At 52.8% G+C, this 14,968-nt stretch overlaps 1 protein-coding gene across 3 annotated transcripts in view; it reads left to right on the forward strand.

Annotated features, from left to right (window-relative positions):
* The first annotated feature begins 457 nt into the window (after positions 1–457).
* The window catches only part of LOC133354243 (endoplasmic reticulum aminopeptidase 1-like), a 39,735-nt gene continuing 25,224 nt past the window's right edge, over positions 458–14,968 (forward strand). For 2 of the 3 annotated variants that reach the window (XM_061570939.1, XM_061570941.1), the window contains exons 1-7: positions 458–882; positions 6,877–7,785; positions 7,948–8,143; positions 8,299–8,437; positions 11,365–11,499; positions 12,846–12,966; positions 13,880–14,034. In XM_061570939.1, coding sequence (XP_061426923.1) covers positions 861–882; positions 6,877–7,785; positions 7,948–8,143; positions 8,299–8,437; positions 11,365–11,499; positions 12,846–12,966; positions 13,880–14,034 — 1,677 coding nt within the window. In that variant the 5' untranslated portion in view covers positions 458–860. The remainder of the gene's footprint in view (positions 883–6,876; positions 7,786–7,947; positions 8,144–8,298; positions 8,438–11,364; positions 11,500–12,845; positions 12,967–13,879; positions 14,035–14,968) is intronic. The other variant, XM_061570940.1, reaches the window with a different exon arrangement.

The raw sequence follows: 14,968 nt of genomic DNA on the forward strand, positions 1-14,968 counted from the left end.
ACGTGCCGAGCATTTAAATGATGACGCGCGTGGCAAAGTTAAACTCACAAAGTATGTTCATTCTTGAGGCGTATTATCACAACACGATATCGCCGTGGAAGTAAAACGCAACCCGCACAAGCGAAAATAAAACTTTATCCCTTGGTAATCAGTCGACCTCGACTCCCTAACGCCACCTTGGGCTTCTGCCGCCCTCGCGGCCTGGCAGTGGCCCTCGAACCCGGCCGAGTTCCAGGCGCAGGCGGGGGGCCCGACGGGGCCTGCAGAGCCAGCCTTCCACATTCCGTACAGCGCATGGGCGCGCCCCCGCGCAGCGCGGGCTTCCGATTGGTCCGCGTGCCCAGGGGGGCGTCGCGCCCGCGTAGACGATTGGCTCGGCCCGGGCCACACCGAGAGGAGCGCGGCCAATCAGAGGCGTCCCCAGGGCAGGCTCCGTCTAAGCTGACTGGGAAATTAAACGCGCCCGTCAGCGAGTCCGTGTCGGCCCAGCTGCGCCGACTCGTTCGGCGCTCCCCGTTCCCCGTTCCAGCTTCTTGCTCAAAGTTGTTCGAGTCGATCGCCGCTACAGACGCGTCTCGTCCCCGTCCGGCGCGAGCGAGGCTTTGATTGCCATGAGCGCGAAGGATCTTCGCTAGGCAGAGTTCTCGTTAAGAGCGGCGGGCAGGAGCAGGAGGAGGAGGAGGCTCGTTTAGTCGGCGGCGCACTTCGCCGCTAATTATTCTCGTCGTCGTCGTCGTCCTCATCATTTGTACGATCGACTCGGCTTCCGTTTCATGAAAGTGCCTCATTCTGTGCGAGCAAGTCGGTTGACGGCATCGCCGCTGCTCTGAGGCGCCGTGGAGGGAGGAGGGGACGGCGCGATGGCCGGAGACCTGCACGGCGGTGAGGATGGTCGTCGCACCGCCACGGCAGTAAACACTCGGGCTGTTTCATTATACAGCAGCGTGCACACTCTTGCCTCGTACCCCATAGCTAGTATCACACGCTGCTCCATCGTCTCCCTCGACAATGCGACGTCGTCTGCAAGAGTCGGAAGTTGTAAGTTCCCAGGCGCCACGCCGCACGTGGCCGCCGTGTTGACGTGCGCGCCGCGCAGCGCGGACGCGACTTTGGGTTCTCTGCTGAAGTTCGCGACTCGCTGTGCGCCTGGGACCTTCCTCCACAAACCCTGGGACCTCCTTTCACAAACCCTGGGACCTCCTTTCACAAACCCTGGGACCTCCTTTCACAAACCCTGGGACCTTCCTCCACAAACCCTGGGACCTCCTTTCACAAACCCTGGGACCTCCTTTCACAAACCCTGGGACCTCCTTTCACAAACCCTGGGACCTCCTTTCACAAACCCTGGGACCTTCCTCCACAAACCCTGGGACCTCCTTTCACAAACCCTGGGACCTCCTTTCACAAACCCTGGGACCTCCTTTCACAAACCCTGGGACCTTCCTCCACAAACCCTGGGACCTTCCTCCACAAACCCTGGGACCTTCCTCCACAAACCCTGGGACCTCCTTCCACAAACCCTGGGACCTCCTTCCACAAACCCTGGGACCTCCTTTCACAAACCCTGGGACCTCCTTTCACAAACCCTGGGACCTCCTTTCACAAACCCTGGGACCTTCCTCCACAAACCCTGGGACCTTCCTCCACAAACCCTGGGACCTCCTTCCACAAACCCTGGGACCTCCTTTCACAAACCCTGGGACCTCCTTTCACAAACCCTGGGACCTCCTTTCACAAACCCTGGGACCTCCTTTCACAAACCCTGGGACCTTCCTCCACAAACCCTGGGACCTTCCTCCACAAACCCTGGGACCTTCCTCCACAAACCCTGGGACCTCCTTTCACAAACCCTGGGACCTCCTTTCACAAACCCTGGGACCTTCCTCCACAAACCCTGGGACCTTCCTCCACAAACCCTGGGACCTTCCTCCACAAACCCTGGGACCTTCCTCCACAAACCCTGGGACCTTCCTCCACAAACCCTGGGACCTTCCTCCACAAACCCTGGGACCTTCCTCCACAAACCCTGGGACCTTTATCCACAAACCCTGGGACCTCCTTCCACGAACCCTGGGACCTTCCTCCACAAACCCTGGGACCTTCCTCCACAAACCCTGGGACCTTCCTCCACAAACCCTGGGACCTCCTTCCACAAACCCTGGGACCTTCCTCCACAAACCCTGGGACCTTCCTCCACAAACCCTGGGACCTCCTTCCACAAACCCTGGGACCTTCCTCCACAAACCCTGGGACCTTCCTCCACAAACTCTGGGACCTCCTTCCACAAACCCTGGGACCTCCTTTCACAAACCCTGGGACATTCCTCCACAAACTCTGGGACCTCCTTCCACAAACCCTGGGACCTCCTTCCACAAACTCTGGGACCTCCTTCCACAAACCCTGGGACCTTCCTCCACAAACCCTGGGACCTTCCTCCACAAACTCTGGGACCTCCTTTCACAAACCCTGGGACCTCCTTTCACAAACCCTGGGACCTCCTTCCACGAACCCTGGGACCTTCCTCCACAAACCCTGGGACCTTCCTCCACAAACTCTGGGACCTCCTTCCACAAACCCTGGGACCTTCCTCTACAAACTCTGGGACCTCCTTCCACAAACCCTGGGACCTCCTTCCACAAACCCTGGGACCTCCTTCCACAAACCCTGGGACCTCCTTCCACAAACCCTGGGACCTCCTTCCACAAACCCTGGGACCTCCTTCCACAAACCCTGGGACCTTCCTCCACAAACCCTGGGACCTTCCTCCACAAACTCTGGGACCTCCTTTCACAAACCCTGGGACCTTCTTCCACAAACCCTGGGACCTCCTTCCACAAACCCTGGCCGAGCCGTCGGCGTGATGAAGTGTGGGTAAACAACCACAAATCACCAACTGGATTGGCAAAAGGGCCGCACGTTAATATTTGTTTGTTCCTCAATTTGTGAAATGTGTCTTAAGCGTCGCTTTAGTCGCTCTGGAGAGATGGTGAATAGTACTGTGTAGTTTTAGTTAGGTGAGTTGTGATATCACTAACCGACTCCGCACGCCGGTGGTGGTCGGCATTGACCAGGTGTTAGTCGGTGTGCTATCCGGTAAGTGCGCTGTGCATGAGGCCTCCCATATTACAGCCTCATCATCGATATCATCGATATCATCCGTGTCATCATCCGCCGACAGATGTGTACATTGGTATCACCGTCTCGGACACTGTTGCGGCTCAAAATGAGCAGCTTCTCAACCGGACAGTTGTATTCTGTGCACAACACGGGCGTGACCGCCATCGCCACTGCCGTGGTCGTGTTTTAAGGTCGACGAAGCGCAATAAAACAGCGCAGTGCCGACATTTCGCTTCGTAACTTCCTCCTTTCATTTAGCGTCCAAGCACAAGACAAAGATCCCCCGTATAGCCTCAACAGACTTTAGGGGCAAGTGCTGTTAGCGAGCACCTATGACGGCCGGAACTGAGTTTTAACGATGGGGTGGGTGGCCAGCACCACGCCGGCCGTCTTTGTCTCTCCAGTGGCGATGTTTACACCGCACAAGGTACTCATTTGAGGGTGAGTCGACCTAGGGGAAGCTCAGCACATGATTTCCACCTTCCAATCCAATTAGCGTTGAGGCACGTACTTATCAACACACGCATTCTGTTAAGCCCGCCTCGCTGGATTGGCAAGACGCGATTCTTGCCAGGCACGCGGGTTAGAAACGTCGCGTTTTGCCCATTTACTTGCGCAGACAGCTTTGCCCCCGCCGCCTGTAAAGCAAACAGCTGGGGCCAAACAAGGCCGCTTGGCAGCTTCGTCCCCCCCCCCCCCGTCGCATCACCGCGACCCATTTACTTCGTGACGCGTGGGACCATCTGCTGCTGCTGCTGCCCCCTCTCTCTCCGTGCGGACGCCACCCGCTGCTGCGGCGTAGGATGTTCTGTGATCCAGCGGTCTTGCGAGGTGGTGGTATGGGTGGGTTTGGGTGGGGGTCCAGGAAGAAGCGTCGATGCTGTTGTTGGCTGACACAGATTGGTGGCCATCGTGGCAGCACAGCACGCAGGGTGATCTGTGCGCACACGTGTTGAGAGTTATTGCCTCGTAAGAGGGAGTTTTCTACGGTGTCCTCGCGCATTGCAATGTTTAAACAAAAGTACGTAACGTGCAGGCCGTGGCCAATCCATGAATGGCTCGAGTACACTCCTCCATCGCGGATGGAACATGCAGGATAATGCATTTAGATTTGACCAAACGTCCCAGTGCTGGACAGCTCATCGTGTTTTTAGATTTCGCGAAGCCGCACTGGAGAAAAAAATCTAAGCACTGCCGCGCTATTATTTTCCGCGATGCATTTTCGGATTCTACCGCATGTCGTTTGGAGTGGTGTCCGACGTTCTGTGCCATTCTGCTGGATAGCTTCACTAACAAAATCATTTCCTAAAGAAGCTCTCGGAACGTGGAGTTAAACGTCGGACTCCGTGTCGCACACAACACACGGGACAACCCCGAAAACACATTAGGCCGTACAGTGCAACAGCGAACAATAAATCCACGAAGCACTTTTACATTTCTGTTCTTTTTATTGCTGTTACAGCTCAGCTGGCAGGTCCACCCAGCGCCTGGTCGTGACCTGTGGTGGCCGCTTCTTGGGGCCACATTCTTTGCGGTGTTTGCGTTGCGCGCCCCGCGTGGGTCACGGTGGAACCACGGCCACCACCCGCATTTTATTTTAACACTTGGGGGAAGATAAGAATATCTCTGCAGGTGCAGAGCGGGCAATTCAAAGCCCCTTTCCCCAGGACCGTTCAGTGTTTGTGCGGACGTGTGGCATTTCGCGCGGCCGCCTCACGCCGCTTTGCTTGTGTTTGGCCGGTGCAATATTGCGTGGAAACTGTACACAGCACTCGGTGATAGCGATGGTGAAAAACTGCTGGCCCAATATTACAGCGGAGTTGCCAGCAGACCTTGGCGCTGGCAGCAGTGACGTTTGTGTTAGCGCTTATGTCTTTGGCATCTGGCTTCGTTGGCTTCAGTGTACACTGCCTTCTCTCCGCACATGCTTGGCCTTATTTGATATTTAATCCCTTCAATGTGGCCCATGGAATGAGACTTGTCACACCGTGCTTGCCGAGTGAAATAATGTTTGCATCGGAAGCAAAACGGTTGGCTATGTACGGTGCGAAAGAAGTTGAACATATGTACAGATGCAGTGAATTTGTAGTAAAAATGTGCAGGTGAAGAGCGGGATTAGTTCATTTGAATAATTTCACTTGTGTTGCGTACCACATTTATTATATTAGGGATGTATTTGCCCAATTTCAGAAGCCAAGAAATGTTGAGCCTGGATAATGCTTGGAACACAAACAAACAGGGCTGTCAAATGGGGTGCTTGGCTACCTGTTGGGCCAAAGAGGGCATTTCAACAAAATCCATTGTTGTGTACTTCTATGCTCCTACGTCTATGCTCGCCCGTCTTCACCAACCCACACTAACCAGCATCGTTAATGATGGACAATTGACCCCCACGACCTGTTCAGCATTGAAGGCCCTGTTCCAACACTTAATTCACTAAGGGCTCTACATTATTTTGTTATTATCGTTAGATATACGCATCCCTGTGGGTGTATATTTCTACCGTGCCGTTTTGTGTAAGCCTGAGCTCTCCCATGCATCATCGCTTTGTGTGAAAATCAATGCTGGCTGTGACACAGGAGTATGGGGGGAGGGGATGTTGCTGCTGCATCCTGCCCACTCCGGCAGCCTTTGGCCAATGTAATCGTGAGAAACGGCTGATAATGCTGTTTGCTAACCCTTTATAATGCACTCCGGTTGCACCATCGCCCACCAGCCAGCCCACCAGCCAGACCCCACTTTTTACGGAGGTGGTTGAGTACAATTTCCGTCCTGGTGGTGAACACGAGCAAGCTTGGTGGTGAGCACGAGGTGCACGCTGGTTGCCTGGGGCACCGCGCGTGCCAGTTTGTCGGTGCAGGTCTCGCCTCTGTGAGATGGAAGTTGTCACAGTTAAAGTGAATGTGGCTTCAAATAAACTTGCTGGGCCCTATGCGCTGTTATCAATTCGGTTTCAAACGTGTGTTCCGCAAGTTGCCCGTTGGTGTTATTTCGTTAAGGCATGAAGAAGTTCGCACTTGGAACTCTCACAGTGAGCAGTTCGCCTGCTTGTGTTCGAGAATGGGCCTGGATTATTCCATAACAAAACCATATCTTAAGAACGGACATTTCCTGAAATATCACCAACTTGGGATATTTTTTTCTTTGTTGACAAGTGAGTATTTTTGTTAATATCTTCAAATGCCTCAGTACATACTCGGGACACATCTCTTATGTCTTGAAGATAGTGTTTGTGTCACATCAGTTTAAACACATTTGAAAACATTTTCGGTGTTAGAAATATGTCAAGTGAAATGACAAACTAAATTAAGAGAATGGGATTTCACCCTAGGGTTGTAAAAACTGAATACAATACAATGTGGATTTATATAGCATGCAATTGCATCTCTAGATGCTGTACAAAAAAAGTGGGTATATTTATTTTAGAGAGAGATGTAGTCAGTCAAAAACAGGAAAAAGGACATTGCACACATGGTTGGGGGAAGGGAGCTCGATAACATGGGACAACAAAAGAAAATGAACGACTTCCCACTGGGAAAGGTTTGACTGCCTCGATAAAAATCCCTGCCTGCTGGAACACACGCAAGGATTATTTTGCGGTGGCGCTGGCTCAGTGTTCTTGCATGCCATCATCACCCTGAATCGCTCGGTCAAGACTGTGGCCAATTTTGTCATCGGTCTTTTCGTTTGGAAAGGCTGTTCCTCTTGCGGTGACTATCCATGCCGATTTAATGAGTGCCCCCCTCCCCGCCTCCTCAGAGAGGGCCCCGCTGCCCAAGCACATGATTGAGAACAGCATGTTTGAAGATGACGACGAGGAGGAGGAAGATGAGGAGGCCGATGCAGGGATGCCTAATGTCGACCCGGGCGCCGACCCGGCCCTCGGCAACAGCGTGGCGCTGTCGTCCCCACGCACGCTCGCCGCCAGCTCCGTGCCGCTCTACACTCAGCACCCTCTCATCAGCAGCGGCGGCGGCGGGGGTGCCGATAGACCGACGGCGCCGGAGGACGACGGCCGGCCCCACACGCTGTCGCGACTGCCAATCTACGCCGGGGACCCCGACGAGTTCGACGAAGACTTTGACGACGACAACGAGGAGTCGTCGCGCAGGCTGCTGGGTGCCGCCTTCTTCAACCGCGACCCCGACGAGCCGAGGTCGGGGCGCGGCCCGGGCGGCAGGGCGGCGCCGTCGTCGGGACCCGGCGGCTCGGACGGGCCCGGCGTGCAGCTCTGCTGCCAGCAGATGAGCCCCCGCACGCTCATGTTCTGCGCTGCGGGCGTCATCGGCGTCATCGTGGTCATCGGAATCGCGCTGTCTTACGTGCCCTGCGCGCTGGGCATTGGCAACGGCTGCGCCAGCAGCAACGGCAGTGCCGCCAGCGATGATCACGACCACCACGGCGGCACGACGCCGAGCGGTGCGGGCAACGCGACGTTCCCCTTCACGGCCGACGGAGAGGTTTTCCCCTGGGCGGACGATCGACTTCCGAGGTCTGTGCGGCCGTTGCACTACCACCTGTGCCTGCACCCCAACCTGACGACGCTGGCCGTGGAGGGATACGTCAGTGTGTGGCTGTTGGTGGATGAGAGCACGGACCACGTGGTGCTGCACGCAAATAACCTCACCATCACGGAGTCCACCCTTGTGCCTGCTGATGGAGCTCCGGGTACGCTGGCAAGCGCCGGGGTCCACGCACACACAGCACTGCGCCGCGCCACATTGTTCTTCGTTTTCTGTGCGTCTCGCGTATGTGCGACACCCGTGTGTGGTTATTGGTTTGTCTGGCCTGCCCTACTTTGCCAGGCTGACATTGCTTCTGTTGGCGCAGCAGGTGGCGGTGCCGATGGATCATTGGTGGCGAAGCTGCTGCGCTATGAGCCACGCGACCAGCTGATGGTTTGCACCCGCAAGCCTCTGACGCAAGGCCAGATATACTTGCTCAACATCACCTTCACCGGGCGCCTGTCCACCAGTTTCCTCGGCTTCTACCGCAGCACTTACCGCGCCGAGGACGGCAGTGATCGGTGAGGCGAGGCGGGGTTTACCCCCCACCCCACTCCCCACACCGTGAGCGGCGGCACAGCCTTTGATGTTTGTACGGTTGCGATGTCGCGGCGGATATGTCGCACGATTGCTACGGTGGCTGGCGACAGAGCGTGCGCGGTTTGGCTGTCCCTAGACCGCTGGCGGTGACACAGTTTGAGCCGACGTCTGCGCGCGAGTCCTTCCCGTGCTTCGACGAGCCCGACTTCAAGGCCTCGTTCGACATCAGCATCGTGCGCGACGCCGCGCACACCACGCTCTCCAACATGCCCCTGGTGCGACACACACGCACACACACACACACACAAAAGACCAAGACACGAATCCCTTGTATAGCCTTAACAGACTGTTGGAACAAGTGCTGTTAGCGAGTAGCATCTACGAAGGCCCGCGTGGCACATGAGGGGGTGGGTGGCCAGCACCACGCCTGGCCGCCTTTGGCTCCCCAGTGGCGATGTTTACACCGCACCAGGTGCTCATTTGAGGCTGAGTCGACCGAGGGAAGGCCCAGGACCGGTTCAGATAATCGCGAGTGGTTTTGATCTTGACCAGGAATCCAACTCGGGTCGCCGGGTTTGTAGCGCAGCACGCGAACCGCTCTAGTACCGCGATGCGCGCACACACTCGCGTTCAAATGCAGACGTGCGGATGCACGCACGCTAACAATGCCCGCACAACTATGCATACGCAGCCATGTATGGAAACACTTGCACGCGCATTGTGCACACGTGCATTGTACGCATGCAAACACAAGCGCACAGGTCCCCCGTTCAGTGTCGTATATTCAAAGCAAGTATACGTGCATTTGCATAGATGCACACGCGTGCATGCGGACGTGAACCTACGTGCAGGCGATACACGCTCATGCGCTTACTTGCATATATACACGGACGTGTGCGAAGAGCACACAAAAGCCTTGACCGAGTAAATTATCTGCCTTGGGCGATGAACGCTGCCCCATACAAGATATGTGAAGCCCTCGTGAGAGAATAGTCTTGTTTTGTAAAGTAACCTTTGCAGAAACAATTTTTTTGCGATGCCTACTGACCTCTTTAGTTGTGCCCAAGCAACAGGGAGGGTGGTTGATATTGTTCCAATCCACTTGCTTATATAATGCATTTTGGCCCAGATGCCGCATAAAAACGTTAAATAATTAATTATATTGCTGGTGTAGACAATTTTCTGGTTTTCCACCCACTGGCCCCCATGGTGGCTAGGAGATGTTAACTACCTCGCATGGTATACATGAGGTCGTGGGTTCGATCCTGACCCTGACACCTGTATATTTGGAGGTTGCATGTTCTCCCCGTGATGGCGTGGATTGTTCTCCGAGTCCTCCGGTTTTTCCCCTCCACAGCCAGTGGGTGAGGCGCACTACGTTAGTCCAGGAGACAGTGGGTGAGGCTCACTGCATTAGTCCAGGAGACAGTGGGTGAGGCTCACTACGTTAGTCCAGGAGACAGTGGGTGAGGCTCACTGCGTTAGTCCAGGAGACAGTGGATGAGGCTCACTGCGTTAGTCCAGGAGACAGTGGGTGAGGCTCACTACGTTAGTCCAGGAGACAGGTGGGTGAGGCTCACTGCGTTAGTCCAGGAGACAGTGGGTGAGGCTCACTACGTTAGTCCAGGAGTCAGTGGGTGAGGCTCACTACGTTAGTCCAGGAGTCAGTGGGTGAGGCTCTCTACGTTAGTCCAGGAGACAGTGGGTGAGGCTCACTGCGTTAGTCCAGGAGACAGTGGGTGAGGCTCACTACGTTAGTCCAGGAGTCAGTGGGTGAGGCTCACTACGTTAGTCCAGGAGACAGTGGGTGAGGCTCACTGCGTTAGTCCAGGAGACAGTGGGTGAGGCTCACTATGTTAGTCCAGGAGTCAGTGGGTGAGGCTCACTGCGTTAGTCCAGGAGACAGTGGGTGAGGCTGACTACATGAATTTGAGCACCTCCCATGCTGTTGTGCGTGGGTCCGCCTGTGCACAGGAATGTGGGAAGCGGTAGCGTCGTGGGTAACGTGGTGTGCTGTGAACTTGGCGACATGAGTTTGATTCCCGGTCACGGCCAACAACGGTGATGGATATATGTGAACCGGTCCTGTATCTCCCCGAGGTCGACTCGGCCCAAAATGAAGAGCTGGTGCGGTGTATAAATATCAGCACTGGAGAGACAAAAGCAGCAGGGCATGGTGTTGACCACCCACCCCCTTGTGTGCGGCACCGGCCCTAACAAGTGTTCCTTAACAGCACTTCAACATTTTGTTAAAGACTATTTGGGGGATCTTGTTCTTTGTGCACTGGTGTGGTGCTGGCCTTATCCCGCTGCATGCTGCACACGCTTGGGCTTAATTTCTTGCTGAAGAAATTTTGGGTCGCTCGTAGACTGCATTAGGTGGCAGGTGACTAGTCGTGGCCACAGCTATAACCAGAGGGATACTGGATGTGGTGTGCCGAGTGCAGAAATATATTCTGGGTCACTGACCCAGACAGGCCGGGCTGAAATGAAGCTCTGGTGCTCACTGATGTATGTATGTTGAACTTCTTTCGCACCCTACGTAGACAACCATGCTAATCAGAGGTGCAGGGGAAGGACAACAAACAAAACATAAAAAGCAGTTCTAACAAAATAAGTTTCAATTTTAATTTAAAACTGCGTAACTTCAGTGGCTTCCTAATATTGGAAGGGAGAGGGTTCCAAACGGCCACAAAAGTGCATCTGAAAGCGCGTGTTGCAGTGGCCATCTTTGTCCGATGGTTAGCCAAAAGCCAATGTGAGGATGACCAGAGAGTTTGGGTGTAATGGTTCTTACTTAATTTGGAGTAATGGTTCTTGCCCCAACCAAGCACAAGCCGGCCAGACGGATGTGAAGGCTTGTGTTTGAGGTGCCGCAGTTGCGAGATGTTAACTACCTCACCTGGTATACAGGAGATCATGGGTTCAATCCCGACCCTGATGCCTGTATATTTGGAGTTTGCCTATTCTCCTCGTGGTTGTGTGGATTTTTCTCCAGGTCCTCTGGTTTTTCCCTCCACATTGAGAATCAACATCACACGTTCAGAGTATTTGGCTGCTATAAATTTCCACGTGATGATAAGCCACTTCGTTGAACTATCATTTGTGGCCAGGTCACTTCTGAAAAAAAGCTACACAGCTCAGTGGGCCTTAGCTGGTAATATAAAAAGTTAACAGTTTTAGTTTGTGTTCTCGAGTGCAGAACGACACGGTGACACGCAAGGACGGGCTGCTCGAGGACACGTTCAAGGGCAGTGTGGTCATGAGCACCTACCTCGTCGCCTTCATCGTCAGTGACTTCAAGAGCATCTCCAACAAAACGAAGCACGGAACCAACGTACGTAGCGCCGTGCACATCAGCTCCCTTACAATGCCCGACCGCCTCCGTCTCTCTCGTTTGAATGCACTCCCTTTGGGAGTGTTTACTGTGATGTGGAGTTGGTCATATGTCCCGGAATAAGATGGAGCTTGGCCGATCGCTGACACCGGTTTCAGGCTCTGCGTTCTATAAGTGGCTGTGGTTTTCTGCACCTCCGTGCGAAAACATGCACACGTTACAAATTCTACAGTGTATTGAGATGCAATGTGCACGAGGAGTGCAATGTTAAATAAAATAATAAAAACGTTTGAGTTGTTGTTTTTGTCAACATGAGTTGCATTGAGATAAGATGGTAGCAGCCCTGGACCATGAGGGATGGTGACAGAAATTAGGAAGCCATCATCCAGCGTGGATTAACAAAGGGCTGAATATGTACACAATGTATGCATTGTTAGAGTATTTAAAATGAGGCTTTTCATTGAGCCCTTACCATTGTGTGGAAAATGGAAAACTTTCCAGTGTGTGACTGTGGTCATCTAAAACATAACCATCCAACATATAAGGACGTAATGCCCTAGTTCACAAATACGTATGAGACATCAGAGCGATGATTCACTACGCTACTCCTGACGCTGTTATTTGGCTTGACCACTTTAATGTGAAATTGTAGTTATTGCTCTGCATCTACATCAGCAGCCGTACGAAAGAAGAAGAAGATTGGGTGAAAAAAACGAATCGACGCAAGGTGTAATTTGGTATATATTTCACGCCGCAAGATGTGGGTCGTGCGTACTGAACCATGACGGATGGGAACTGGTTTGGCTGCGTTACGCACCTCCGTGCCAGCATCTCTCCTGCAAAAAGAATTGCTTCACCAGACTGTACGTCGCCAGTACCCAGTGAAAGCACGTAGCCAACGGTAGTGATGGTCCATAATAGAGGTTTTTTGAGGTTAGATCGTGTAAATATATAAATGTGTCGTTAAATCCGCCACCACCCGACACAGCCAGCTAATAAGGGTTGTCACGTAAACAGAACGTGGCCAATTCGTCACTAGTACAGCATGCCGGTGTATTGGACAGCCAAGCCACAACATTTACAATCGGAGTACGACGTTTCGCCAGTAATATTACAACTAGCTTCGTCAGGCGACAGCCAGATTTGGCTCTCCAACACACCGGTGTGCTGTACTAGTGACGAATTGGCATGCTCTGTTTACGTGACGACCCTTACTAGTTGGCTGTAGTGGGTTTAACGACATATATTTACGCGATCTTACCCAAAAAAACCTCTGGATGATATTGGTCGCGAAAGCCTGCTACGTGTTAGGTAGTGATGGTAATGGCAGTGCAATTTGTCCACAGGTGTCGATCTACACATCCCCTGGCAAGGAGCAGCAGGGGAGTTTTGCGCTGGAAAATGCCATCAAGTTCTTGGATTTCTACGAGGAATTGTTCAACATCTCCTATCCACTGCCCAAGCAAGGTGCTGCCTCCACTGTTGCGTCTTGAACTGTCCTCATCCACACCACACAATTCCTTTTGATGATCATGCCTCAGATTAGCACGGTTGCACCTCCAATTTAGTACAATTGGCTTGCGTACGTTGCGAAAGAATTTAAACTGCATACATATTTGAATGCAGGGCACACGGTGAAGAGGCTCGTTGGAGGCAAGGGTTCATTGCGCGCGTTCAGATGCGCTTCTGCGGCCGTCTGGAACGCTCTTCATTCCGATATTAGAAAGCCACCTGGAGCTGTGCACTTTTATATCGAGATTGAAAACTCATTCCTTGTGAACTGCTTTTTGCGTTTAGTTTGTCGTCCTTCCCCCACACCTCCGATTAGCACCGTTGGCTACGTATGGTGCGAAAGAAGTTCATACATACAAGGGCGGTTTATCACGTAGATTTGTGAAACTCTCAAACACGCTAGATTTAAGTAAACAAGAGATGGCCGTGGAGCAAGTGTATTTTTTCAACTTGTGTGTCCAGACATTTGCGTATTAGCACCTCCTTTGCACGGGGTTTTTCAGTTCTTGTGATTCATCAAATGCAGGATCCTCCTGAAAAGAATCTTGAGACTCAATGAGGCTTTCCTGGATGAATAAATAAAAGGCATTATTGTTTTTCTATCCAAACTTGTTCTTCTCAATCTCGCTTAATATTTACCTCTGCATGCATCTCATTAAACACTTGTTTTGCTGATACAGATCTGAAATGCAATAGAGATGCGTGATTTACGTGCCACTCACAAATGTGATCAATCTTTTATGTTTTTAAATCCCATCATTTTGTGATCCCCCGTCCCTCTGTCCCCTCCAACTGCCCCCTTTTACTTGTGTTCCTATGCCCTTGCTTCCCCCTGTCCCCACGACTCCTTCACCCCCCCCACCTCCAGACCTCGTGGCAATCCCAGATTTTGCGGCCGGGGCCATGGAGAACTGGGGACTCATCACGTACCGCGAGACGGCGTTGCTGTTGAGCCCCAAGGCCTCGGGCGTGCGGGACACTCTGTGGATCGCTCAGGTCATCGCGCACGAGCTCGCTCACCAGGTGAGCTTGTGACCGGCGCGTGCACCGCCGCTCTCCGCACCGCCATCTCGCGCCCCCGTGGGATCGTCTAACGTGCCCCCGTGGGATCGTCTAACGTGCCCCCGTGGGATCGTCTAACGTGCTCCCGTGGGATCGTCTAACGTGCCCCCCACCGCCTGTGCGGCGACTCTCAGAGCGGTTTTCGTCATCCTCGTCTGTCCTGCCGTGGTCGTGGACCGACGTGTTCTCAGGGGCCCGAGAACGATTCGCTTGCTCGCACCATTCAGCGGAAGAACGTGTTCTACTTTGTCTCGTTTGTACCGTCGCGTGTTTTCTGTCTTGTTTGCCGAGTCCGGGATGTGTTTGCCTGTCCCTTGGCGTATAGCCTTACATGATCAGCCTCGTGGATCATTTTGCTATCGGCTCGACTCGAGCTGTGACTGATAATATATGCGGTGTAAGATGGCTTGTGGTGTGTATTTTGACAGATGCGATTTCTGCTGTGGCGTTTTAAGTTTGCGCAACTTAAGGGATGCAAACAGATATGTTGTTGGGAAATTAATAGCATGACCACCACTGTCATTAAAGTTATTTTATATGGAGGCTTTCATGACCAATATTATGATTCATATCATGGGACCTTTTTGCCAGTATCAAAGTATGAATAATCATCATCGGTGTTACCCTTTCTGGCAATAAAACAGGTGTTAAGATGTTCAAACACCAATTAGATACCTTTTGTAAGGAATCAAGTGCGCATTAATCACACGTGCTTGTGGTGACCTAATTTGGTGTTTTATTGCCAGAAAGGGTAAAGCTTATTGTTTCATCATTTTTATCCTGCCAAAAGGTCCCATCGATACAACTGCTCACCCCGAGCTAGAAATGCTCTGATAGTGGCATTAGCTTTTTACCGTTCTCCTTTTGGGGTTGTTCTCTGGTCTGACACTGGTGA

The sequence above is a fragment of the Lethenteron reissneri genome, chromosome 46, assembly GCF_015708825.2.
Source record: "Lethenteron reissneri isolate LAM-NWPU_2019-01 chromosome 46, ASM1570882v1, whole genome shotgun sequence".
NCBI classification, from domain to species: Eukaryota; Metazoa; Chordata; class Hyperoartia; order Petromyzontiformes; family Petromyzontidae; genus Lethenteron; species Lethenteron reissneri.